We start from the raw sequence: 25636 nt of genomic DNA on the forward strand, positions 1-25636 counted from the left end.
TATAATTGAAAATCAAATCAAAATAGTTATCCAATATTTTGATCCAGTTTGAACAGCATGATCTCATTTTGGTAAAAGTAGGTATAGAGTTATCCACCAGGGCTGAGGATAGAGCTCAGTGCTTGAGTGCTTGCCTAGCATGTGTGAGGCCCTGAATTCAGTCCTAAAGCACTGTACAAAAACAAACAAAAAGGATGTATAATTGCCCCTCTGTGTCATTGGGCTGTACATCCTCAGATTCAGCCTAGTTTGCTACAAGAATTTAAATCTGTACTGAACACAGACTTTTTTTCCTTGTTATTCCCTACACAATATTACACAACTATTACATTATATTAGGTATTATTACTAGGGGAAAAATTTAAAGTATATGGATGGAAAAGTATGTTAGTTACACGCAGATACTCTGCCTTTTTGTAGAAGAAACTCAACTGACTATGGATTTGGGTATGAAACAAGAGTTCCTGTAACTGATTCTGTGTGATACTGAGGAGTAACTCTATACACAGAGTGCTGGTGTGTCCTCGGTGCTGTGTGTATGTCCAGTTTTATTGAGATATAGTTTGCATTTATTAAAAACTGGTGTTTTGTGGTTGGTTCAGTGTAAATGTCTGTGTATACACCTGTGCAATCTACCACCTGCCAGCAAGTTACTAAAACATCCACCATCCACAGAGCTCACTCAAGGCCTGAACAGACAGTAATCACCCCTTCTACTCTTTTGCCCCTTTGTCATAGCTAATCTGCTTCCTGCTTTACTAATCTGCCATTTATGAACATGTCAAATAAATAGACAGTATTTATTCTTTAGTGTCTTCATTAGTTATTTTTCTTGTCAGTGTGCTAAGTACCTGACAAGAAGCAGTTTCAATAGATATGTTTGGGCTCACAGGATTCAGGAGGACATAGCTTATCCTGGTTAAGAAGGTGAAACATTGAGGTAGCTCATTGTGGCAGAAGGAATGTAGGACAGCTGGCTATAACCCATAACACATACACACAGAAACCATCAGCAGCCCACTGTCTCACAAAACAGCACCCCCACTTGAGGATCACATGTTCAACAGCATGAGCCTGTGGGGTAATTCCACATCAAACCATGACAGTTGTCTGGGTCCTCTGCTCAGTGTGATCTTGAGGTTCATCTCTTGTGCATGTATCAAGTTGAACCCAACACTTCACACATGGTAGGCACATTGCCACTCACCCAAGTTCCAGCCTCCGTAGTTCGTAATGTTTTCTGAGTAGTATTCCATTGTGTGGCTATCCCACAGTGTTTGGTCACTTCAACCTGTTGAGAGATTTGTTGTTTCCTATTACTGATTCATTTTAAATTTATTTTTACATTGTTTTGTTTATTGTGGAGTGTGAATATGGAGCTCAGAGCAAAACTTTGAGGAGTCAGTTTCCTCTTCCACCATGTGGATTCTGAGAATTGAACTTGGGTTGTCAGGTTGGTGGAAAGTATCTTTACCTACCCACTGAACCATCTTGCCAACTTTCTGGTTACTGATCCTCAGATATGTGGTGTGGTGGTGTCTTGTTTTAGTTTGCATTTCCATCATGATTGCTGACTATTTTTGCACAGTTATTGGCCATTTCTCTGTCTTTACTATTTGGTCAGATATTTTCACTGTAAAAGATTTGCAGTTTTGAGTTGTCAATATTTCTGATTATAGGTTGGTGGGAAGGGGCCAGTAACATATGAGAATAGTCCTTCAATTCCTTTAGCCTTGTAAATGCAGCTGATGATGTGTACTGACACTAGAAAAGATAATATCTAGGCTTGCTGGTAGAGGAAGGGGTATTTATCAGAGTTCTAGGTTTTTGTTTGTTTTGTTTTTTGTTTTTAGTTTTTCGAGACAGGGTTTCTCTGTGTAACAGTCCTGACTGTCCTGGAACTCATTTTGTACAACAGGCTGGCCTTGAACTCCCTCACAGAGATCTGAATGCCTCTGCCTCTTGAATGCTGGGATCAGAGGTGTGTGCCACTACTGCCCGGCCTGGTTTTTTTTGTTTTTTTTTTAAAAGAAAAATTTCAGAGATGTTTAGGAACTGACTTAAAAGTAGAAACAGGGGAAAACAGTGTTGCACATAGAATATTATTATTGACTTGATTTGTAGCTTTTATAAAGTCTTGATACATTATTAATTCAAAACTGTCTTTCTCTCCCAGAGTTGCTTTCTCCAGCAGTCAAAAGGTTTTTTGGTCAGGGATTATAAATTTTAAGTTAACTTAGTGTAGTAGTTCTCATGAAGTTTCAAAAGGAGAGCACTGTCTTGTAGTTTCTAGGTACCAAAACTGGAGACAGGATCATTTTCGGGACTTTGTTTGTTTGTTAGCCAGTATTTCACTGGTTAGCCCTGGCCTACCTGGAACTCACAGGGATCCTCCCTCCTGCCTGTGGAGTGAGGAGAATTAAGCATGCACCACCACATCCAGCACTATCACAGTATTTTGGTGTGTGTGTGTGTGTGTATGTACACATGGATATGTGGGTGCTTGCAGGGACCAGAGGAAGGCATCCGATCCCCTTGATCTGGAGTTACAGGTGGTTGTGACCTGCGTGCTTTGGGTGCTGGAAATCAAACTCCAATCCTTTACAAGAATAGCAAGCGCTCTTAACTGTGGAGCCACCTCTCCAGCTCTTGTCGCTGCTTTGCTGTGCTTATTGTGGTAAAATTGGTCCTCATCTTATCATCTCATAGGTTTAATTGGAGAATTGCTAATTAAATAGCTGTAAAGGATATAGAATTCCTGCTCTAATCATTGATTACTCTTATAATTTCACTAATAGTGAAAATTTTGGTTTGTAGTCCACGTTGTTGCAGTGTACCATTTCGGAGTGGCTGTGGAGTTTGGAGGTACAAAGGCAAAAAAGAGGCATAAACAGTAAGAACATACAATAAAATCTTTGAGAGAAAGTAATGTACAGAGAAACATACCTACCTCAGTGGTAAAAGATTGAATTGCAAATAAGTGGACTTAATTTTTAGTTCAAGTAACTAGAAACCAAGGAAATAGGAAAGACTAATTAAATTTCTTAATAGGAAGAATAGATAATCATTACATTAGAAGCTGGTTCTCTGCAAAGGACGGGAAAGTAGACAACGCCTATGGGAAATTAAGCCATCCAGCATTGTCAGGAAAGACAGAACGCAAATGCAGACACAGATTGAGGGCATCTAGTCAGTCTTTGAGGAGCCTCACATGATGGAGGTCAGCCTGCCTAAGACACAGGAGCCTCAAAAATGTATCATGACTGTGGGAGTTTATCTTAAGAACACTTTGTCCAACGTCACTACGTTTATCTTATAAGTCTATAACTTTAAATTGACATCTCAGATTTTTTATGTAGTTCTTAAAACATAGGACTTAGCCAGGCCGTGGTGGCGCACGCCTTTAATCCCAGTACTCGGGAGGCAGAGCCAGGCAGATCTCTGTGAGTTCGAGGCCAGCCTGGTCTACAGAGCGAGATCCAGGACAGGCACCAAAACTACACAGAGAAACCCTGTCTCAAAAACACATAGGCTTTAAAATCTCTAAAGTAGCATAGTAACTAACTGGTAAGCAGGTGTTCTGTCATGCCATCCTTAATGTACTTTATGCTATGTTGGGAGAAGCTTTGGAAATTGAAATGGCTCATTTGTAGATGGAAGTACCATATTTGGAGAATGCTTTCAAAAATGTAATTTTTACCCATAACAAAATCGAAAGATCTGTGGGAAAGGGTTTTTTATTCATATATTTGTTTAGTGTTTTTCTTCACAATAAGTGCTTTTTGCCATTTTGATTCTCACTTAAAAATGAAAGTACTAGGCTGGAGAGATGGCTCAGAGGTTAAGAGCACTGACTGCTCTTCCAGAGGTCCTGAGTTCAATTCTCAGCAACCACATGGTGGCTCACAACCATCTGTAATGCGATCTGGTGCCCTCTTCTGGCCTGCAGACATACATGCTGTATACATAATAAATAAATCTTTTTTTAAAAAAAAAAAATGAAAGTACTACGTTACATAGATGCTGCTGTTAATTCCTATGAATCAGAAAAAAATTTTTTTTTTTAATTTCTTAGGTACAAACTGTCTTAAAGCCAGTCCATCAAAAGGAAGGACAAGAATTAACTGCTTTGTTAAATGCTCCACATATTCAGGTAAAGAAAGCACAGAACATTGTATATGTTTCTAATATTTGTGTTTGTAACCTCACTGCAAAGTAATTATTGTTGGTTATATATTTTCATATGTAAAACTATTCAAATCATGTTTTTAAATAGCTTATTTTAAAACTGGGCAAAAATTCCTTGCATGATTATCTTGCATTTTAAGCCCTTAAGGACTTGGTCATAATACTATGTGTATGAGAGAACTAAGTCTTACTACAGTTGTGTTCTTCCTTAAAATACTGTGGGTTTCTTTGAAACAGGCACTGTTACTGGCCCATGATAAGGTTGCTGAGCAGGAAATGCAGCTAGAGCCCATTACAGATGAGAGAGTTTATGAAAGTATCGGCCAGTATGGAGGAGAAACTGTAAAAATAGTTCGTATAGAAAAGGCTCGTGATATTCCATTGGTAAGTGTTCCCATATCTGATCTGAGATGTTTTTCTATACAAAGGTCTCATATGGTGCACAGCTGAAGATCCTGTTATGTTCCTGGAGAGTTTTCTGTTTGTGGGTTAATTTATTGGAGTTCTAATATGCTCTTGCTCAAAACCCTTATTGGTTGCAAAACAAATTTCATTACCTTTTCTCATTCATGATATAGTGAAAATAATAGCTTATAAAATACCTATTGAGGATCAAGAAGAGATAACTAATTTTCTTCCAACTTACTCTTTACAACTACAGCTAGAAAATCTAATCTTTGAGAGCTAGGTAGGTGGCTTAATTAAACATGCTTGATATCCAAGCATGAGGACCTGGAGAGCCAAGATGATGGCATGTGTCTGTGAACCCAACTCTCTCAGAGACAAGCAGACTTCTCTGGAGCCTAGCCATCAGCCTAGCCAAATCAGTCAGCTCTGGGTTTAGTGACCTTGTCTCCAAATATGAGAGTGACTGAGGACTTCTGGGGCGTGCACAAACGAGCGTGCACACACAAATATACACAACATACACACACAAATAGAGTAATAAAAATATTTTATTTATTTATTTATTTTTCTATTATCGGCTTGATATAGTATAAATTCTTATCCTAATAGTGAAATGTTTGATTGAGGCTTGCCCAGTAATTGAGTAAAACCAAAACTTATTATAAGCCTCAGTCATCCTAGGGTCCCCCCTGCTATATAGCCTTCCTGGTTCTGTGGGTTGCAGTCTGATTGTTCTTTGCTTTATATCTAGTATCCACTTATGAGTGAGTACATACCATGTTTGTTCTTCTGGGTTTGGGTTACCTCACTCAGGATGATATTTTCTAGTTCCATCCATTTGCCTGCAAATTTCATGCTGTCATTGTTTTTCTCTGCTGAGTAGCACTCCATTGTGTATATGTACCACATTTTCTTAATCCATTCTTCAGTTGATGGGCATTTATGTTGTTTCCAGGTTCTGGCTTTTACAAATAGTGCTGCTATGAACATAGTTGAGCATGTGTCTTTGTGGTATGATTGAGCATTCCTTGGGTGTATGGCTGGGTCTTGAGGTAGATCGATTCCCAATTTTCTGAGAAACCGCCATACTGATTTCCACAGTGGTTGTATGTGTTTGCATTCCCACCAGCAGTGGAGGAGTGTTCCCATTGCTCCACATCCTCTTCAGCATAGACTGTCATTAGTGTTTTTGGTCTTAGCCATTCTGACAGGTGTAAAGTGGTATCTCAGAGTCGTTTTGATTTGCATTTCTCTGATGATTAAGGATGTTGAGCATTTCTTTAAATGTCTTTCAGCCATTTGTGATTCTTCTTTTGAGAATTCTCTGTTTAGCTCTTTAGCCCATTTTTTAATTGGATTGTTCAGTATTTTGATGTCTAGTTTCTTGAGTTCTTTCTATACTTTGGAGATCAGTCCTCTGTCAGATGTGGGGTTGGTGAAGGTCTTTTCCTATTCTGTAGGCTTTTTGTCTTATTGACCATGTCTTTTGCCCTACGAAAGCGTCTCAGTTTCAAGAGGTCCCATTTATTAATTGTTGTGCTCAGTGTTTGTGCTGCTGGTGTTATATTTAGGACTTCTGGGGCGTGCACAAACGAGTGTGCACACACAAATACACACAACACACACACACAAATAGAGTAATAAAAATAATTTTTAAAAAGAATGTATAAGCAGTTTATGTAACTAGTTCCTTCCAGGAGAATAAAAAGGAAAGTTATGACAATGTTAAAGTAAATTCTTAAGAAAATTATTCATTGTGTGTATGTGTATATGCTAGAGTGTATGTATGTGTACCACATACATGCAGGTACATGAAGATGCCAGGAAAAGGAATTGGTTTTGGAGTTACAGGGATTTGTGAGCTGTTCAGTGTGGGTGCTGGGAACAAAACTGAGGTCCTTTGAAGGAACAGCGAGGGCTATTAACCACTGAGCCCCAGAAAATAAGTTTTATCTTGTATCTTACATTTCTAGCTTTTGAGTGTATATTTTTTCACTGTTCTTCGAATTTGTATAATTAAATATTAGTATTTAATACATTTTAATGTGAGATGGCTGCAGCTGTTTTTAACATTTGCGTAATTAACCATATTGCTATTTATCCCATAATTGTATTTTGAATTTTAAGAAATTCTTTATAGTTAGGCACTGTGTTTATTAATTATACCTAGATGTTTTCTAGTTATTGGAATAGGATCCAGAAGAAAACAATTACCATTTTATGTCTTTAAACACTGAGTACATTTTCTGTTATTATATGCTCCAGAAATCTGTGTGATTTCAGAATTTTAATGAATAAAGTATTTCTGAAGCAGGAAATGTTTGGGGGGATGCTTTGCTTTCATGTATAATTACAGTTATTACTGTTGCAATGTGAGTAAATTTATCTTCAAGATAAATTAAAGGCTAGTTTTATTAGATTAAATAAATAGAATTTAAAAGTGAAATGCTTAACAAAAATTACATTTTTATGTTTAAATTAGATGTTGGGTGTTTTTAGGGTGCCACAGTTCGTAATGAAATGGACTCTGTCATCATCAGCCGGATAGTGAAAGGAGGAGCCGCAGAGAAGAGTGGACTCCTACATGAAGGCGATGAAGTTCTGGAGATCAACGGCATTGAAATTCGGGGGAAAGATGTCAATGAGGTTTTTGACTTGTTGGTACGTTCAGACTGTAGAGTAATAATCAATTCCTTTGAAAACCTGTCTTGTTATTAAACTTAGAAAGGATTATTTCAGAGCAGTGAGTATAAGATAGTCTTTAGCCTAACTTTACAGTATTTGTCAATTTCTGTTATTTTTTTGGGTTTGGGTTTGTTTACACTTTATTATAACAACTTTATTTTTTCTTTTATTATTTTTTAAAGACTTGTTTTTATTTTATGCGTGTCTGTACGCCCTGTGCATGCCTGGTGAATTAAATTAAAATTCAGTTTCTCATTCTCACTAGCTACAATTGACCAAGATTTATTGTGTAGTTAATGGCTGTCATCTTGAGAGATGGCCACAGCACATATCTGTTGGGCAGTGCTAGTATAATCAGGTACTCACTTCTAATTACCTTTATAAAAACAATTTTTTAAGATTTATATATTTTATGTGTATAAGTGTTTTTGTTTTCATGTATGTATGGCTCCATGTACATGCCTGATACCTGAGAAATTCTGAAAAGGCATTAGATCCCCTGGAACTAGAGTTACATATGGTTGTGAGCCACCCTATGGGTACTGGAAATCAAACCCAAATTCTCTGCAAGAGCTACAAGTGATCTTAGTTGATGAACCATCTTTTTCTCGTTCTCTTTCTTTTCTTTCTTTTTTCTTGCTTTCTCTTTCTTCCTCCCTCCCTCCCCCTTTCTTTCATTCATTCATTCATTCATTCATTTCGTATGAAATTCTGGCTGTCCTGGAACTCACTATGTAGACTAGACTGGCCTCGAACTCACAGAAATGCACCTACCCATGCCTCCTGAGTACTGGGATTAAAGTCATTTGCTGCCACACTCAGAATAATTGTCTTTTTGAGAACAATTTTTGATCATATTGTACAGAAGTACAAATTATGATTTTTCTCTTTGGAGATAAGGTATCACTCTTAATCTAGGCTGAGGTAAAACTCACTGTGTAGCCTAGACTGACCTTTTTGGTGATTCTCCTCCCATGGTTTCCTAAGTGCTGGGATTAGTAGCATCAGCCAGTACTCCCATAGACAAACAGTGTTTATATTCTTAATTATTTAGCATCAGTTGTTACAGTAGTATGTCTACTGCCTGCTGATATCTATTGTAAAAGCTAGAAAATATCCATATCTTCATTTCCACCAAATCTTAGCCCATTGCTCTGGTAGAGCAAAGTGTCATTGGGTGTCACTTGTAGCCCATTTCATTGGTGAGTGTCTTAGGTTGAGCATTGTTCCCTGTTTTGTTATGACCAAAATTTGTGGTGATTACTGTCTAGGCTGGGTATGTCTGAAAACAGCTAGTTCTGTACTGAGCAGTAATTATGAACCTAGCTGTACAACTCAATACAGTAAACAGTAGAACAGAAAGACTAAATCTGGGAAAGACAGCATCTGAAAATGGAAAATGTTTTCCTGGAGGACTGGGATCATCCTGTTTAGGGAGTGTAATCATAAGATAGTGGAATGATTTTCATAAAGATTTCTAAAGTAGTTTAACCTTTCTGTTACAGTCTGATATGCATGGTACTTTGACATTTGTTCTGATTCCTAGTCAACAAATCAAGCCTCCTCCTGCTAAAGAAACTGTAGTAAGTAACTTTTAAATATTTATTATTTATTGTTTCTTAACGTCTACTTTTCTGTATCAGAAACTTCACTGAATATAGAGTGATAAGTAAAAACAGAGCAATTGGGTGATTTTATTAGAATAAGTATAAAATATCAACATTTAAAATGTAGTCAACTCTGAACTTTTTAAAAGTAAAATATACAACATACTTCAGTCTCAGAATTTTTGTTATTCTTGACATTGATGTTTACAGTTATAATTGACTTTAGCTCAGTAACATTGAGGAGAAAGGTACTTTTACAAATATATGTAACTCATTACTTTAGTGTATTGCTGCATGTTAAATATTTAACTCAGTTCTACTAAATGATACACTTGATTACTGTACAACCCAACAATTTCTATTAAGTATATATTGAAGATAATTGGAAACATATATTCATAGAACAACTTGCACATGAATATTCATGCAAGTATTATTTGTAAGAGCCAAAAAGTTAAAAAAAAAAACAACTTAAAAATAGCTACCAGCAACATCAGAAAATATAGTGTAGTTTGTTTATACACTGAGATACTATTCGATAATAAAAGGGCTAAAGTGTGAGTATATGCTACAACAAAGATGAACTTGGAAAACTTATGCCAGTCAAAAGGCCTTTACTGGTTCATTTATATACTATCCAAAAATAGGTAAATCCATAGAAACAGAAACTTATCAGTGGTTCCTTAGATGTGCGATTGGGGAATAGGGAGAGAACAGGAATAGTCCCTCATCAGTATTGAGTGCAGGAGAGTTAAAATAGTCTACCACTATCGATGGTTAGCCTGCCTCTGAATATACTAAACGCATAAGCTGTGTAGCATATGATTACATCAAATGTCTGTTTTCATATCAAGAATAGAAGGTTCCCTAGGGAACCCTCTTAGGTAAACAGACCCCACTTGCAAATTGGACAAAGGATCTTTACTGTATTTGCAGATAACACCCAATTAAAGAACCACAATGTCATCTGCATCAAAAATCCCAACCTTGTATCCCCCTCTAGCCACTATTCGCCTTGTAGTCCACCCCATGCCCAACATAAACATTGTCCTCATTTCTAGAAACACTAGTTCTTTGTATTTTATTTTCTGTAAATGGATTGCATAGATTTGGGTCAAATATGGTAAGGATATTTTTCCCAGTTGACCATCCTGATTTAGATAATTTAGCAGTGTGGAACGTGCTAGTTATATGCACTTTTAAAAAAAAACACTGAGCCACTAAGGTGCAGTTGCACCGATCATGAAGCCCGCCAGACATGACAGCCCCAGGGAAATGGACACTTCCATGGGACCTGGTGAGATAAATCTGCCTTTTCTCATAGTGGTGCTTTAGAAGCTGCATACCTTACTGAGGACCACTGTTTTCACAGGTCAAATTGTTTCTATTCTGCTTACCTTGCCCTTTGTTAGCTGTTAACAGTAACCCAGCTTGAATAGTCTTCTATTTCTTTGTAGTCTACAGAGGTATCATCAGATGAGCTTAAGTGAATCCTACCCTAAAGTATTGTTACTTAACTAAATGCCCTTTTAGTTCATTTCTCTACACTGCTGTAACACATGTTACATTTGTTCTAGATATTTTGCTTTACCATTTTATTTATTCTTGCTCTATTTTTAACCTTTTTATGTTTCAGATCCATGTAAAAGCTCATTTTGACTATGACCCTTCAGATGACCCTTATGTTCCATGTCGAGAGTTAGGTCTGTCTTTTCAAAAAGGAGATATACTTCATGTGATCAGTCAAGAAGATCCGAATTGGTGGCAGGCCTATAGAGAGGGGGATGAAGACAATCAGCCTCTAGCTGGACTTGTTCCAGGTAAGAGACAAGATTGAAAGCATTTGAAGGACTGAGGGCACAGCCCAGTGGTAGCACATGTACTTAGCTATACAGAGGCCTGGAATCATAATCCGTACCATCTCCTCCCCTAATTTACTTGAAGACAGAGATCTGAGAAGATGAAGGTTAGTCACCTTGAAAACCTCTTACATTAAAATCTTTTCTACTTGTCTGTATCATTGGTCATAAAGATAGAAATGAAATCATTATCACACATACATACATGAAAACAGAAGGAGAAATTATGAATAATAAATGCCAATGAATATGTATGTTGATGGTGTCTTGGAAGCAGAAAATGAAGAATGCCTACTGCATATTACTTCGAAAGTTAATGTCTAGAATTATATGTCTGATTTGAGATAATCCTCAGTGAGCAGAAGCATTATCTGTCCCAGCATGGTACTTTATATATAGTAATGTTCATTGAAACTTTATTTAAAGTTCAACTATTAGGTTTTCTGATATTTGTCGATTATTTATCTTTTTATAATATGTAATAAATAAACAATACATATGATTAGATTGATAAGCTGGGTCAAAACTTAAACATTTGCAGGCTTGGAGCAGAAAGATGACTCAGCAATTAAGAGTGCGTACTGCTCTTTCAAAGGACCCAGATTTGGTCTCCAGGATCCACGTTGCACACCTCCCCCGCGCCCTCCCCCCACATAATTAAAAATAAACCTTTTTTTTTTTTTTTTTAAAGGACATTTGTAGGCTATATATCTTAGCTGGAATTATTCTTGTGTTGGCAGAAGGGTTTGGAAGGCAGTATCAAAAATTACTTCTAATGTTTTCTCTTTGATTAAAAATATTTTTATCCTTTTATCTTAAATGTTTCACTGTTCTTTCTCTTTGTGTTATTAAGGGAAAAGCTTTCAGCAGCAAAGGGAAGCCATGAAGCAAACCATAGAAGAAGATAAGGAGCCAGAGAAATCAGGTTAGAGACTTACATTTGGTATTAGTAAAAGCAAGAGTCTTGGGTTTTCATCTGGAACCATGTTGAATATACACACTAGAATTATCAAGAAAGAAAGGAGTATGCATTAAAGGAGTATTAGAGGCAAAACTCATTATCTTTTTTTTTCTCCTGAGACAGTGTTTCTCTGTGTAGTTTTTGGTGCCTGTCCTGGAACTCTCTGTAGACCAGGCTGTCCTCGATTCACAGAAATCCGCCTTGCTCTGCCTCCCGAGTGTTGGGATTAAAGGCGTGCACCACTGCCACCTGGCCAAAACTCATTATCTTTAGATGTAAGAAAAGATGAAAATATTAGATGTCTACAGTGTGTAATTAATAGAAAATGACAAATGAAAAATAGTTCTGTGAACAGTATGTGTTAAATCTTAGATCAGTTTGAAATAGCATTGTTTAAGAAAATAAATACTGTATTTATAACTATTTTTAATTAATCAACAGGAAAACTGTGGTGTGCAAAGAAGAACAAAAAGAAGAGGAAAAAGGTTTTATATAACGCCAATAAAAATGATGGTAAGTTCTAATCTCAGGTATAGCAGGAGTTGTATTTATAACATTTGTAATATTCAATTGTTTCCTGTAAGGTTTTTTTTTTTTCTTACTTAAAGTTTTTACAAAACTATTACTTGTCTCTAACAATTTTCTTTTTTTAAAAAAATGTGTTTGAAGTAAAATATGAAGTTTGTCTACGGTATCTTAAGTCACAAAAGCAGCTCATTCTACAGAGCACACTGCTTACTGGCTAAGGCCGGCATACAGGAATTTTTTTTTTTTATCTTGAGAGATTGCTAAGATTAGAAGTTATAAAGTCATAACATCTCTGAAAATGCAGAACTCAGTTAACACTGGGTTTCTGTTCCCAGGGACAGCAGTTTTCTATACTGACTGACAGCTATGGCCCTGACTGGGGCGCCTACAATGTAGGTCAGCTGTCACCACCGCCTGTGATTTTTCTCATTTGCTTGTTTTCTGGACTCATTACCTTTGTGATTGGTCTTCATTGCGTTTTAATTCCTCAGCCCTGCTTTGGTCCACATTAGAAAAACCAAGGAATAAGTCAGAAGCACTACTTTAAAAGCTGCAAGGCTTATTTCTCAAGAATATGAATCATAAACTAAACACCTAAAGAAAAACTTAGGATTATTAGGTATTCTTGTTTATTTGTGTTTTGAGACAGGGTTTCTCTGTATAGCCCTGGCTCTTCTGGAACTCGCTCTGTAGACCAGGCTGGCCTAGAACTCAACAGAGATGCCTGCCTTTGCTTGCTGAGTGCTGGGATTAAAAGTGTGTACCACCACCACCCAGGTAGATTATTAGATATTCTATATGATGCTGAATCTAAAATTCAATCAGCTTTAATAATTGTTTTCTAAAGCAAGCATCCTTTATGCTTGGTATATTATGTAACTAAGAAGAGTCAATAAGTTTTTTATCTTACTGGCTAAAACTGATTAATATCTTTGTTTGCTAGTACATTGCAGATCTAAGTGGGGATGAGTCCTGTTTTCTTTATTTCCTTTTCTTTCTGCCTCCACTCCTGATCTCTCTTTCTGTGAGGCAAGTGTTCCACTGTTGAGCCACATCCCAGCACCTCTTATTTTATTTCTTAAAACAGACTCAAGGTGATAAGTACAGCTCTAGAGCTTCTAGACCAAAGCCCCCAGATGTAGACAAGACTAAGTCTGGAAATCAGAATGTCACCAGCGTGACTGTACACGTTAGAAGAAGCTCAGAAGAAAAGTGACTGAGAAAAGAAGCAATTGTCATTGTTACTTGAAGTACCTGCTGTGCTCTATAGAAATAAACGATGTACTTTCATCTCACAGTAAATTTCTTGAGGTTGCAGACTAAGAGATTCAAGTTCAGATATTAAAGTTTCTGTTTAAATTGTTGCAGCTAATTAAACAATTGAGTTGGAATTTAAACAGTCTGAGCCCCAAATCTATGCTGTACATGTGCAAGACTTAAAAGGTTCCCTCCCTCATAGAACTTCCTGGTGCCTCGTCCTCATGCTGGCTGCTAATTGCCTGCATTTGTTCTGACTTGATGGCTTTGGCTTCATGTGTATCTTGGGTTTTTAGGATGTCACCCCACTCCTTACAGTTTGTATTTTGAGTCATGATTCTGTATTAAAGGGTAAGTAGTAGAAGTATAATGTATTTTTAACTTGTGTACCTACAGGAAAGCATTCTAGCCCTCTCAGATATACTGGTGGTAGCCACAGTATGCAGATGTTTGTCCATGCTTGCTCTCCATTATAGCTGATCCTAAAAGGAGCCCTATTAAGAGGAGTCTATGAAAATGACACATATCCCATAAGCTTATCCCTACAGTCCCCTCTGGTACAGTAGTCACTGCAAACTAGTAACTTTTAAATCAGACAGGGTGGCTGAAACACCTGTAATCCCAGAACTTGGGAGGTTGAGGCAAGAGGATCACCACAAGTTTGAAGCTAGCCTGGGCTACAGAGTAAGCGCCTGCCTCAGAAACAAACACACAACAGCACGAACAAAACTTAGCTATTCTATGTAAGAAAGTATATCTTTATGACATGGCATTAGTTATAGCTGAAATTCTTAACTCTTTCTTTCCTAAAGATTATGACAATGAAGAGATCTTAACGTATGAGGAGATGTCACTTTACCATCAGCCAGCAAATAGGAAAAGACCTATCATCTTGATTGGTCCCCAGAACTGTGGCCAGAATGAGCTGCGTCAGAGACTCATGAACAAAGAAAAGGACCGCTTTGCATCTGCAGTCCCTCGTAAGTCTGGACACATTCCCATTTTCCTGTGCTCTCCTCAGAATCTCAATGACATTTAGTGAAACAGTGTTGTCAATGAAAGAGGAAATTTTTTTAACCAAACCTGTTGGCAAGTTTTTATTAAAGGTAGGTCTTGAGGAATTAAAATTGTCCTGAGTGTATGGCACTAGGAGATTTTCTAAATAAATTTTAGTTTAGGCCCATTTCCCTATTTCATGGGAAACTCAATTCTTTATTCTTAAACTGATGTTGAAGATAGCAATTTAGGCCTAATTTCTGAAAAGAAATGTCAGATTACATAGTACCTACTCTTACTGAAATAAACTTTAAGAAGAGGTGAGTTAGTGGTGTTTTACAGTATAAACAAAATGGATCAAGGTAACTAAGGTTAACTATTAAGACACTGTAAATTGTTTTTGTTCATGTCTCCATAGGAACAGTGCTAAAAACACAAGCCCTTAACATTTCCTCATTATTTCATAATTTGTGTTACAAAAATTCTTCCTGGGTTTATCCTTCCTCTCCACACTGACTCATATTATTAATATTATTATTAAAGATTTATTTTATTTATATGTATGTTGGGGAAGGGGTGTGTGCATGTTAGTGCATTTGCCTGTGGTGAGCAGAAGAGGGCTCCATTTACCCTGGAACTATGGGCCACCTGATGTGAGTGTTAGGAACCGAACTCAGGTCTTACGGAAAGGCCAGACTATACTGTTAACCACCCTCTGTCCAGCCCCTTGTGTTTATGATTTTTATCTAATTGTGTTTGTTTAGATACAACTCGGAATAGACGGGACCACGAAGTAGCTGGTAGAGACTACCACTTTGTGTCACGGCAAGCGTTTGAGGCAGATATAGCAGCTGGCAAGTTCATTGAGCATGGTGAATTTGAGAAAAATCTGTATGGAACCAGCATAGATTCTGTACGACAAGTCATCAACTCTGGCAAAATCTGTCTTTTAAGTCTTCGAACACAGGTAAAGCTAGAATTGTGTTTTATAGTGTTAAACTTGAAGGGCATATTTTATTAAGTAACCTAGTTAAAAAAAAAAAAAACAAAACTGTATTTGGATCCAAGAATGACTATGATTTAAGTTCTCGTGCAATTTTCCATTCATTTTCTAAAATCAAATATGTCACTAAATCTCTGTCACTTTCAACAGGTGCATAGTTTTGAAACTTAAAAATATAGTCAACTCTGGTACTGACTATACTTTAAGTCTCTAGAAACTACCTTTTCTGATCTGAGAAAAATTAGAAAATTCAAAGGTTAATCTTAGTTTTAAAGGCCACACATGTCCCAGTTAAGACTCAGTATTATCTGAGTAAGAGGACTTTAGATTCACCTATTTGATAGAATAATCCACACTGAAAATTACCAGCCAATGCTTCTTAGATTTACATTTTAAATGCTACCTTCAAAATTTGGGGTTTTAAAGATTGTGTTTGCTATGGAAATGTTTTACTTTTTATAAATGATTCAGCTTTAACATAGAACTTTAATTAATGTAGCTGAGTCTGTTGCTGATACCAACTCAAGCCACAGCATCAGTGGGCATTAAGTAGATTTACACAGACAGAAGTTGACTCTTAAATGGCTTCCTAAGATAGTAATTAGTTTTTTGTTTGTTCGTTTTGGGTTTGGGTTTTTAGAGGGCAAAGGCACTAGGTTTGTGCTATTTCAATCATAAACATTTTGTTTAAGGAAACTTTTTGGGTTTTTTTTTTTTGGTTTTTGGTTTTTTGTTTTTTTTTTCGAGACAGGGTTTCTCTGTGTAGTTTTGTTGCCTGTCCTGGATCTCGCTCTGTAGACCAGGCTGGCCTCGAACTCACAAAGATCCGCCTGGCTCTGCCTCCCGAGTGCTGGGATTAAAGGCGTGCGCCACCACCACCACCACCACCACCACCACCACCACCACCGGGCTAAGGAAACTTTGAAATTTCTTTTGGAATTCTTTATTTGGATTAACAGATATTACCGTAAGACTTAAAATAGTTTAGCATATTAATGTTTCTTCACATAAGAAAGGGCATGTCTGTATAATACTGCTTGTTAGAGTATTCAACTTGACATGCACAGCAATGCAGTGATAGAACAGTGTGAGTCCAGTGTCTGACTGCATACAATCTGCCTTGTCTTGGGTCTCTTTGGCCTGTGTATAGGAAGTTTTTCTCTCTGGTTTTGCTTTTTAATATCTTCACCTAGAAAGGCAACTGCCCAGATTCTGATTCCTCAAAAATGAATTTTAATGTGGTTATTATAATCCACGTGATTTATTATACAGTTGTAATCCCTTCAATGTCTTTTACTTCTATTTCAGTATATAGAACACTAGGCTTACATAATATATGTGAATTTGTATTTATATACTTTTACAGTGAATGAAGATAGTATCTCAGAATGTTACGATTTATGATAAAATGCTTGGAAATATTTATAGACATCTTAACAATATATATTATTGAGAAGTAGTTCAATGAGGGGAGTTATTTCTAAAGCCCAAATGTCTTCACAGTCTCTGAAGACCCTCCGGAATTCGGACTTGAAGCCATATATCATCTTCATTGCACCACCTTCACAAGAAAGACTTCGGGCATTGTTAGCCAAAGAAGGCAAGAATCCAAAGGTAAACTTGTCACGGTGCTGATCATTCCACTGACGTCAAGCAGGAAACCTCCCTCATCTTATCTCCTGGAGTTGAGAAGCTGTATCAGCATCAGCTATCAAGCTGATTATTCTTTCTATATCACTTGCCCCAAAACTGCTGCAGCTGCAGCTGGCTGGACCATGGCACCTGTCCAAATCAGAGGGCTGCTCCTGTCTCCCCTATCCCTTCTGCTAACCCCAGATCTATGAGAACCTCCAGAACTCCTTAAAACTTGTGTACTCTCCCAAAAGGTCTGACATTTCCAAGGGGATCATATTGCTGCTTCCTCCCTGTTGAAAGGTCTCAGCAAACCCTTGGCAATCACCCACTTTTCTCCTTAGCTAGTCCACATTTTCAGGTTTCCAGAATTCTCTTCTTTTTACCTGAGCTTTGTTTTGGTTTTTCTTCTCTTCGTTTTCAAACATGATCTGGAACAGAAAGGGAACAAAGGTTTAAATTATTTTAGATATTTGCTGAATGTGTTGATGGAGTCCATGTTATATATGGTTTTCATCTGCATTTTCCTGATGAATAATGAAAATCTCATGTAGGCATTTGAGCATGCTCTTCTGTGAAGACCTCAAGCCTTGTCATTTTTCAAAAGTTGGGTTGTTTTTTGTATTCATTTAGTATTTTTGACTGTGTATATGTATGTGTACATTTGTGTAAATGGGTGCTTGTGTGCTGTGATGTGGATGTCAAGGTCAGAGGTCAAATTTGTAGCATTGTTCCTCTCCTTCTACCTGGGTCCCAGGAATTGAACTGAGGTTGCCAGGCTGGTGTAGTGAGCGCATTGCCCCCTGAGCTGTGTTGGTACCCCTTACACACATATACATTTCAGTGATTTTCTCCACATCTTGTGTTCTTTTTGTTATTTTGGTCCTTTGTTTCTTTGTTTTCAAGATGAGTTTCAGTAGCCTGAAACTTGCTGTGTAGACCAGGTGGCCTTGAACTCATAGAGACCCATCTACTTGTGCTTCCTGAGTGTTGGGATTAAAGGCTTACACCCACGTCCAGCTGTCTTTTTTTTTTTTTTTAAATAATTTAGTGATGAGAAATAAGTTTGCTTTGGTTTGGTTTGGTTTTAAAAGCTCATAACAATATGAAACCTCTTGTCTTTCTCTGCCTCACGAGTTCTGGGAGTATAGCCATGTGCCATAATACCCTGCCAGAGAAATGTTCAATTTTAATGAAGTTCACGTTTTCATTTTCTTACAGTTGGTGAATTTTAGACATGTCTAAAAAATTGTAAAGATAATATCCTATGTTTTCTTCTTAAATATTCCTAGTTTTAGCTTATGTGTTTTGGTTAAATTAATCATAGTGTGATGTGACAGGGAAGTTTTATTTTGTTTTTGAAATAACATGGATATCAAATTGTTCCAACAATCTTTGTTGGGAAGTCTGTCTTTCCTATGGTATTTGGTATGTGTGTGTATGTGCATGATGGGTGGGTGCCACAGGACACATGTGGAGGTCCGAGGACAGCCTTGTGGAGTTGATTCTCCTGCCTTTAACTGGGTTCTGGGTAAGCAAGCTCATTTACCTGCTGAGTCACTGTGCTGGCACTTTTATTTCTGGATTCTCTTCTGCACTTAGACTGATTCCATACTATTTTGATTCCTGTACCTTTACTGTTATGTCTTGAAAAGCAGACAATACAGAAGAAAGAAGTACTGGTGCATAATGCAACAAGGGGAAAACTTAAAAATGCTATGCTGATTGAAGAAACTGACTCACTAGACCACAGGTTATATGATTCCATACATATGAGATGTCCCTAACAGACAATCTTTGGTTACATGACATAAATTAGTAATTGCTAAGGCATGGGCGAAAAGGGTTAATGGCTACAAGCTTATAAATATTTTTAGGTGGTGTCTCAGTTACTGTTCTATGGCTGTGTAGAGACACCATGACCAAGGCAACTTAAAACATTTCATTGGGGGCTTACTTACAGTTTCAGAGGGTGAGTCTATGACCATACGGTGGGGTGGGGAGCATGGCAGACAGGCATAGTGCTGGAGCAGTAGCTGAGAGTTTTCATTGGAGTCAGACAGAGACTAGGCCTAGTGTGAGCTTTTGAACCCCCAAAGCCCAGCCCCAATGACACACTTTCTCCAACAAGGCTACACCTCCTAGTCCTTCCTTAAATAGTTCTACCAACCAGAGACCAAGCATTAAAAAATATGAGCCTTTCTCATTCAAACCACAAGTGGGGGTGAAAAAATTGTTCTGAAATTGATTATGGTATTAATGCAAAACTCTACATCCATACTAAAAACTATGGAATTGTATATTTTAAATTGGTAAATTGTATGGTGCATGAATTGTATCTCAAGAAAACTGTTAACTTTCCCAAGGCAGGGGAAAAACAGTCTCATCAGGCTTTTCTATAGAAGTTGAGTAATTGATTAGAAACTGCCGTCAAAATTGAACAAAATTACCAAAACCCGGTAGAAAGGCCGAGAGAGTCTGTCTTCTCTTTTCCATTGAAGTCAGTTCCCCTTCACTTTGACTTTCATTCACACGTGCTCTAACTTCTGAAGATGAAACCTTACATCATTTTTAAGCCTTTCCTCTTTTCAAATGGAGGCATTTGTAAGCAACTTGTTAGCTGTACCCGATAACTTCTGATGTATTTTTGTTATCATTTTGATAGAATATTTTCTACTTTCTGCTGTCATTTTTATCTTTAACTCATGGGTTATTTAAAAATATGTTAATTTTCACCCATTTGGTGATTTTTAAAGAATGCATTACTGAATTACAGTTCCATCATTATCAGAGAATGGACCCCAAGAGATGTCAATCTTTTGAAATGTGTTGAATTTTATTTTATGGCCCATCACCCACTCTTAATACCCATGCTTGTAAGTGTCTGCTCTGTACTTGCTGGCTGGAGGGTGGTATATATGGTTGCCTTTTTATTCCACTTACATTTGTATGTATGTATATATGTTGTCTTGGAGACAGGGTCTCACTGTGTAGTCCTTGGTGACTTGAAACTATGTAGACCAGTCTTACAGTACTTTATCACATGATATAACTAGTGGGTAAACACAAGTCTTAGTGACAGTGTTGCTTACTCGGTTCCAAATATAAACCCCTGGTGGAATGTCTTGTACTCACAGTTGTGGAACCTGTCCTGGGTTTGGGGAAGGGGCTTGAGAGGAGATGGGATGAGGTGATGGATGTCAGGTTTTGATGAACAGTTAATTTTTTTCAGTTCATACAATTTTCAGGTAGAACATTTTATCTGAGTCATGGGTTATAATTTGAATAGGAAATTCAGATATATGGTAGCAAATGATAAAAAGATAAGTAATGCTTTAGTTTGTTAACAACTAATCTCAAGCTTTGAGTAGACAGGTTTTATAAGAATGTCATAGTGTTGGTTATAAGTCTGTTGTGAACAAAGCATCTTGAGTACCCAATCACAGCATTTCAAGATAGAAACCAGATAGCCATGGAAGAGTTGCCATGCTTTTTCTGTTTTTCTCTTGCAGTTGAGTGGAAGCCATTTTGTGGGCCCAATACAGTGATTATAGGCCCAATACAGTGATACTTCAACATCTGGTCTGGTATAATTAGACGTCTTGATTGACAAGTGTGGTTAGGTAGTTTCCATTTTCTGACTGTGAGCCTGATTGTTGTAGGGCTCTGGATAATTTTTCCTTATAGCCTTCCCACTGGCTTACTTCCACTAAATATCATTCTTTACTCAGTATTTTAAAGTAGCCTGTTTTATATTGTTTCCCAAACTCTAGTGGGATGTTCTTTTGCATCTTAAACTGTCCTTTGTAGGGCCAAGCACAGTTTTGGCAGCACACACCTTTAATCCCAGCACTCTGGAGGCAAAGGTAGGCGTATCTCTGTGAGTTCCATACCTGCCTAGTTCACATAGGGAATTCCAGGACAACCAGAGCCATATAGCTTGGCGTGGAGTTGGGGGAGGAGAAAGTTAAATAAAAAATAAAAAACTGCCCTTAGGAGAGCCCAGTGTGGCGGTATACACTTGTTATCCCACACTAGAAGTAGGAAGGCCAAGAGTTAAAGGCCAGCCTGGGGGTACATAGTCAGATCCTGTCTCAAAAGAGAGGAGGGGGAATCTTTTGTACATTAAAAACAGAGTTTTAAAGTGTAGTAAGTGGAATACCTCCCCCAGTATGTTATTAAATCTTGGACTGATACATGATTTTCTTAGCAAAAGATAACCCAATGTATTAATCCTTTTCTTTTCCCATGTTAATTCTGCCTAAATTTGCCACACACATAAAGGCACTTTTATTGTTGTCTTCGAGACAGGGTCTCACTGTGTAGCCCTAGGTGGTTTGGAACTATGTAGACCAAGATGCCTTCAGACTCCCCTGCCTCTGCCTCCTGAGTGCCGGCATTAAAGTTGCGTGCCACCAGGCCCAGCGGAAGCAAATGCTCTTGTGAAGAATGTATTAGAGGTACTTAGTCTAGTCAGAAAGCTGGACTCCATATTATACAAGATATTACTATTACTATTATTTTTTAAAGTTTATTTATTTTTATGTGTATGGGTGTTTTACCTGCATTTATGTCTGCAGCACATGCCTACAGTCCCCTAGGAGGTCAGAGTTACTGATGGTTGTGAACTCTGTCATGTGAGTGTTGGGAACCGAACCTGGGTCCTCTGTAAGAAAAAGTAGTGTTTTAACTGCTGAGCCATCTCTCCAGCCCCCAATGTTACTTTTAGATAAAGGTTATTATGCTCTAAAATGTTTGAAAATGAAAAGTTTTTAGGGAATTCAAAGTAATTGCCCATGTTCTTCAAACATAAAGATAAAATGGAAATAAATGAAAACGAAAGTGCTATACGCCAGGATTCAAACACAATTCTGGAGATACTGATGCCAATGTGATCCAAGAGAAGGGTCAGGAAGGAGCTCTGGGGTCTGCCACAGACAGAGGAAGCCATATAGTGACACTCCTGACTCACTGTGTATTCTGTGTGACCTCACAGTCTTTCTTTTTTTCTTTGCAGCCTGAAGAGTTAAGGGAGATCATTGAGAAGACTAGGGAGATGGAACAAAACAATGGCCACTACTTTGACACTGCGATTGTGAATTCAGATCTTGATAAAGCCTATCAGGAACTGCTTAGGCTCATTAACAAACTGGACACTGAACCTCAGTGGGTGCCATCTACTTGGCTAAGGTGAAGGAAACAGCTATTCTATTCTGTGTCATCATGGTGAACTTTATTTGGCAAACCACCCACAGGAAGATGGCTTCAATGCTGAGATAAGGTAGAAGGAGACAGAATAAGCAGCTGACCCATTTGTAGATCTCTTAAACTAGTGAGAAAGGTCCCTTAGGCAGTTTGTACACAACACTCTTACTTCCTGTGCATGGCTTTAGGGATCCTTGGCTTGTTTGGAGATTTCAAATGGAAACTTTCTTCAGAGCATTTCTGATTTATCCTGGTGAAACCTTTTGTTTTCACCTTCCTGACTCTGTTTCTCAGTCAGATGTCAGTGACAAAACTGGTATGTATATACATAATACTCCATGTCTCACAGAGTTACAAATATTAACATTATTTAACACTTAACTTAAATGACTTTGTGGGATTATTGGGAGAAGGGGCTGTGCTTCTGAGCACTAGGAATAACAGTATTTTCTTAAACGACTGATTTAGTCATCAGAAATATTTCTCTTAAAAAGAAAAAAATGCTGCTTTAGTTTGGAGCGACTTTTAAAGTTTATTTTATGTCTTATCATTCTAAAAAACATTCCATCAGAAGTACCAACTTCACTGGGCATGGCAGGGCATGCTTTTAAATCGCAGCACTCAGGAGGCAGAGGCAGGTGGATCTCTGATTTCGAGGCCAACCTGGTCTACAGAGTGAGTTCCGGGACAGCCAGGGCTACACAAAGAAATCCTGTCTCAAAAAACCAAAAATAAAAAGAGAAGAACCAACTTTTTAGTTCAGACTTCGTGGATGAAAATGCACACTCAGCAGCCTCTAGTGTAGTTAAAAGTATACAAAAGATGCTGACATTTTTAAAGATAGAATTTTCTAAATTCTTTTAGTAAATTGTGGTGATTTGATAACCTTGATTCCTTTCTCTGATACAAGAATTCATATAAACTGTGTTGAAGTTTCTTCCTTGTGATGGAAATAGTTTTTTATTTCCATGGAAAGATATAATACATTTGACAGTTTCTGCATTTTTCTATCAGAGTACAGAATTTTACCTATGACTGTGCTATGTATGTATCAAACTGGAAATCTGCTGTACTGTATACTAATATTTAATAGACTAATAAATAGCCTTCAGCATTGGAATACAATTTTATACACATATACAATGAGGGAATACCATGACAACTAACTTTGAGATCAGAGGGAAGACTTAAAAGTCATCGAGCATTTTAGAAAAGGACATTGGAGGAAAGTTTATTTAAGCATGTATAGACAAGTTTTTGTCCTAACAAGGTCTGCCTTGTGACTGGTATACAACAGCTTGCTAAATCTTAAATGTTGACACTAATAGGATTTTTGTACTGTTTCTACAGCTACAGCTTTAAAATGCAGTGTCTACAAATCTGCATGGAAAGTTAACTTGTAGTCTTCTCAAGCCTATAAGCAAAGTGTAATGTGTGACAAGGTGAATGTCTTGATTTTATTTAGCTACAGCAGGTCATGTTCCCAAAGCTAAACACTGGAATGATACTGAATTGTCACTTAGCACCAGCAGGTGTTGATGTCTGTCAGTGCCGTTTATGTGTCTGATTTCTCTTCTAGATAATCTTAGTGGAACAAATTAGAGTTTGTGATGTCTTTTTATGTTCAGTTTTTGCATGCCTTTTGTAGTTGGCTGGCAAGTGTGTCTATTTAGAAATATTTTTTTAAATGATTTTCCTTAGGAATAAAGGAACATTCTTGGGTTGAAGGAAGGAATGCTGTACAGTTTCAAATCTGAACACTTCCAGTTTACAGCAAGAAAAATGCAAAGTCCACATCCTTGTCAGCATTGAAGGTCAATTGATACTCAGCACTTAAAAGATGAAATCTTTTCAGTTTTCCACTGTGTTTTCTCCTCAGGAATGAAAGGGTAGTCAGTGGTCAGTAGAGCTTCGTGATCTGCATACTGACTGACAGAGACTTGGTGTACACCTGTAACCCCGGCAGGAAGATCTAGAGTTCAAGGCTGGCCTGAGCACATGAGACTCTGTCTCCAAAAGGAAAGAAAAGGACAAAAAATATTATTGGATTTGAGTAAAGTTTTAAGTAGTGTCAGTGCCACTGGGGACAGTGGGGCCATGTGCTATCAAGACTCAAACACATGACCTTCACCGGCAGAGCCTATCCTTAGGCACGTGCCATGCCACCATGCATACTTTAGACTATAATTTTCAAGGTCAGTGAGATCCTGTAGTTCTCTTTACTCATATCCACAGATGGATAGTATATGTCCTGAACTTTTCTAAATCCTAGTGATTATGAATGTACTAATGTTCAACATAGCCCCTAAACAGAGTGAAAAGTTAAGCTATGCTAACAAAAAAAAACAAAAACAAACAAAAAAAGCTTTGTTATACATATAATTGTCCGGTATTAAGGCCAATTTGATTTCCCATCCCTCTGTGGTTGATTGGAAACTGTATTGTGGTTGGCAGAAACATAGCTCAGTTGACAGAGTTTTGCCTAGCATGCACAAAGCCCTGGCTAGATCCCCAGCCACTACAGAAACCCAGCATGGGGGTTCATGGCTGTAGTCCCAGTGCTTGGGGGAGTGGAAGCAAAAGGATCAGCAGCTCACGGTTACCATCAGCCACATGAGACCCTGTCTCAGAAACAAAAGTAGATAGTATCAGCTAATGACATGTCCTTGGGAAACCAAAACATTTCTTAAATTTTCCGATGTCAGAACAAATGGACATTAGTATTTAGACTGGTCCAGATTTTTTTCTATGAAAAGCTAGTGTATGGATTGTTTTCCTTCTCTTGTGGCCTAAGGAGTAAATATTGACAAGGAATGATTTGAATGTAATTTTTGTGAATGTGTAAAATATTAACCAGGGATTTCTCCTTCATGAAGGTAATCACTCTGACATTCGTTGTTGACTTCCCTTAGGACTGTCTTGTCCTCCACTTGTTATCTTGAGATGTCATACTGCACACTGTATTGTAAAAATAAAAGGTAAAACTATGTTTCGAATCATAAAAGCCATTAAATACTTTTCTTTTATTATGGTCCTAGCCAAGGTTTGTACACATCCAGACCACTCCTCTTCCAAGGGTTTGTCAGAAGCAACACTGCTGGAGTCTGAGTGGAATACAAATCACAGTGTCATTTGTCGTGGGTTGTCCTTTAATTGCATAGATGGTCTTTATTTCTTTATTGTTGGAACAAACAAGAAACTTTGTTTTTTGAGACAGGGTCTCTCCACAGAGTCCTGGCTGTCCTGGAACTCCCTCTATAGACCAGGCTGACCTCGAACTCAGAGATCCACCTGCGTCTGCCTCCCA

General features: G+C 37.7%; 1 protein-coding gene across 4 annotated transcripts in view; it reads left to right on the top strand.

Moving 5' to 3' along the window:
- Positions 1 to 25358, top strand: part of Pals1 (protein associated with LIN7 1, MAGUK p55 family member) — an 84176-nt gene extending 58818 nt beyond the window's left edge. For 2 of the 4 annotated variants that reach the window (XM_059279034.1, XM_059279037.1), the window contains exons 5-16: positions 4076 to 4153; positions 4426 to 4572; positions 7096 to 7257; positions 8787 to 8864; positions 10525 to 10708; positions 11601 to 11672; positions 12150 to 12221; positions 14306 to 14473; positions 15254 to 15456; positions 16996 to 17106; positions 22142 to 22314; positions 24209 to 25358. In XM_059279034.1, coding sequence (XP_059135017.1) covers positions 4076 to 4153; positions 4426 to 4572; positions 7096 to 7257; positions 8787 to 8864; positions 10525 to 10708; positions 11601 to 11672; positions 12150 to 12221; positions 14306 to 14473; positions 15254 to 15456; positions 16996 to 17106; positions 22142 to 22314; positions 24209 to 24236 — 1476 coding nt within the window. In that variant the 3' untranslated portion in view covers positions 24237 to 25358. Of the gene's footprint in view, positions 1 to 4075; positions 4154 to 4425; positions 4573 to 7095; positions 7258 to 8786; positions 8865 to 10524; positions 10709 to 11600; positions 11673 to 12149; positions 12222 to 14305; positions 14474 to 15253; positions 15457 to 16995; positions 17107 to 22141 lie in introns of all 4 variants that reach the window. The other 2 variants (XM_059279035.1, XM_059279036.1) reach the window with 2 other exon arrangements.
- The last annotated feature ends 278 nt before the right edge of the window (positions 25359 to 25636 follow it).

The sequence above is a fragment of the Peromyscus eremicus genome, chromosome 14, assembly GCF_949786415.1.
Source record: "Peromyscus eremicus chromosome 14, PerEre_H2_v1, whole genome shotgun sequence".
NCBI classification, from domain to species: Eukaryota; Metazoa; Chordata; class Mammalia; order Rodentia; family Cricetidae; genus Peromyscus; species Peromyscus eremicus.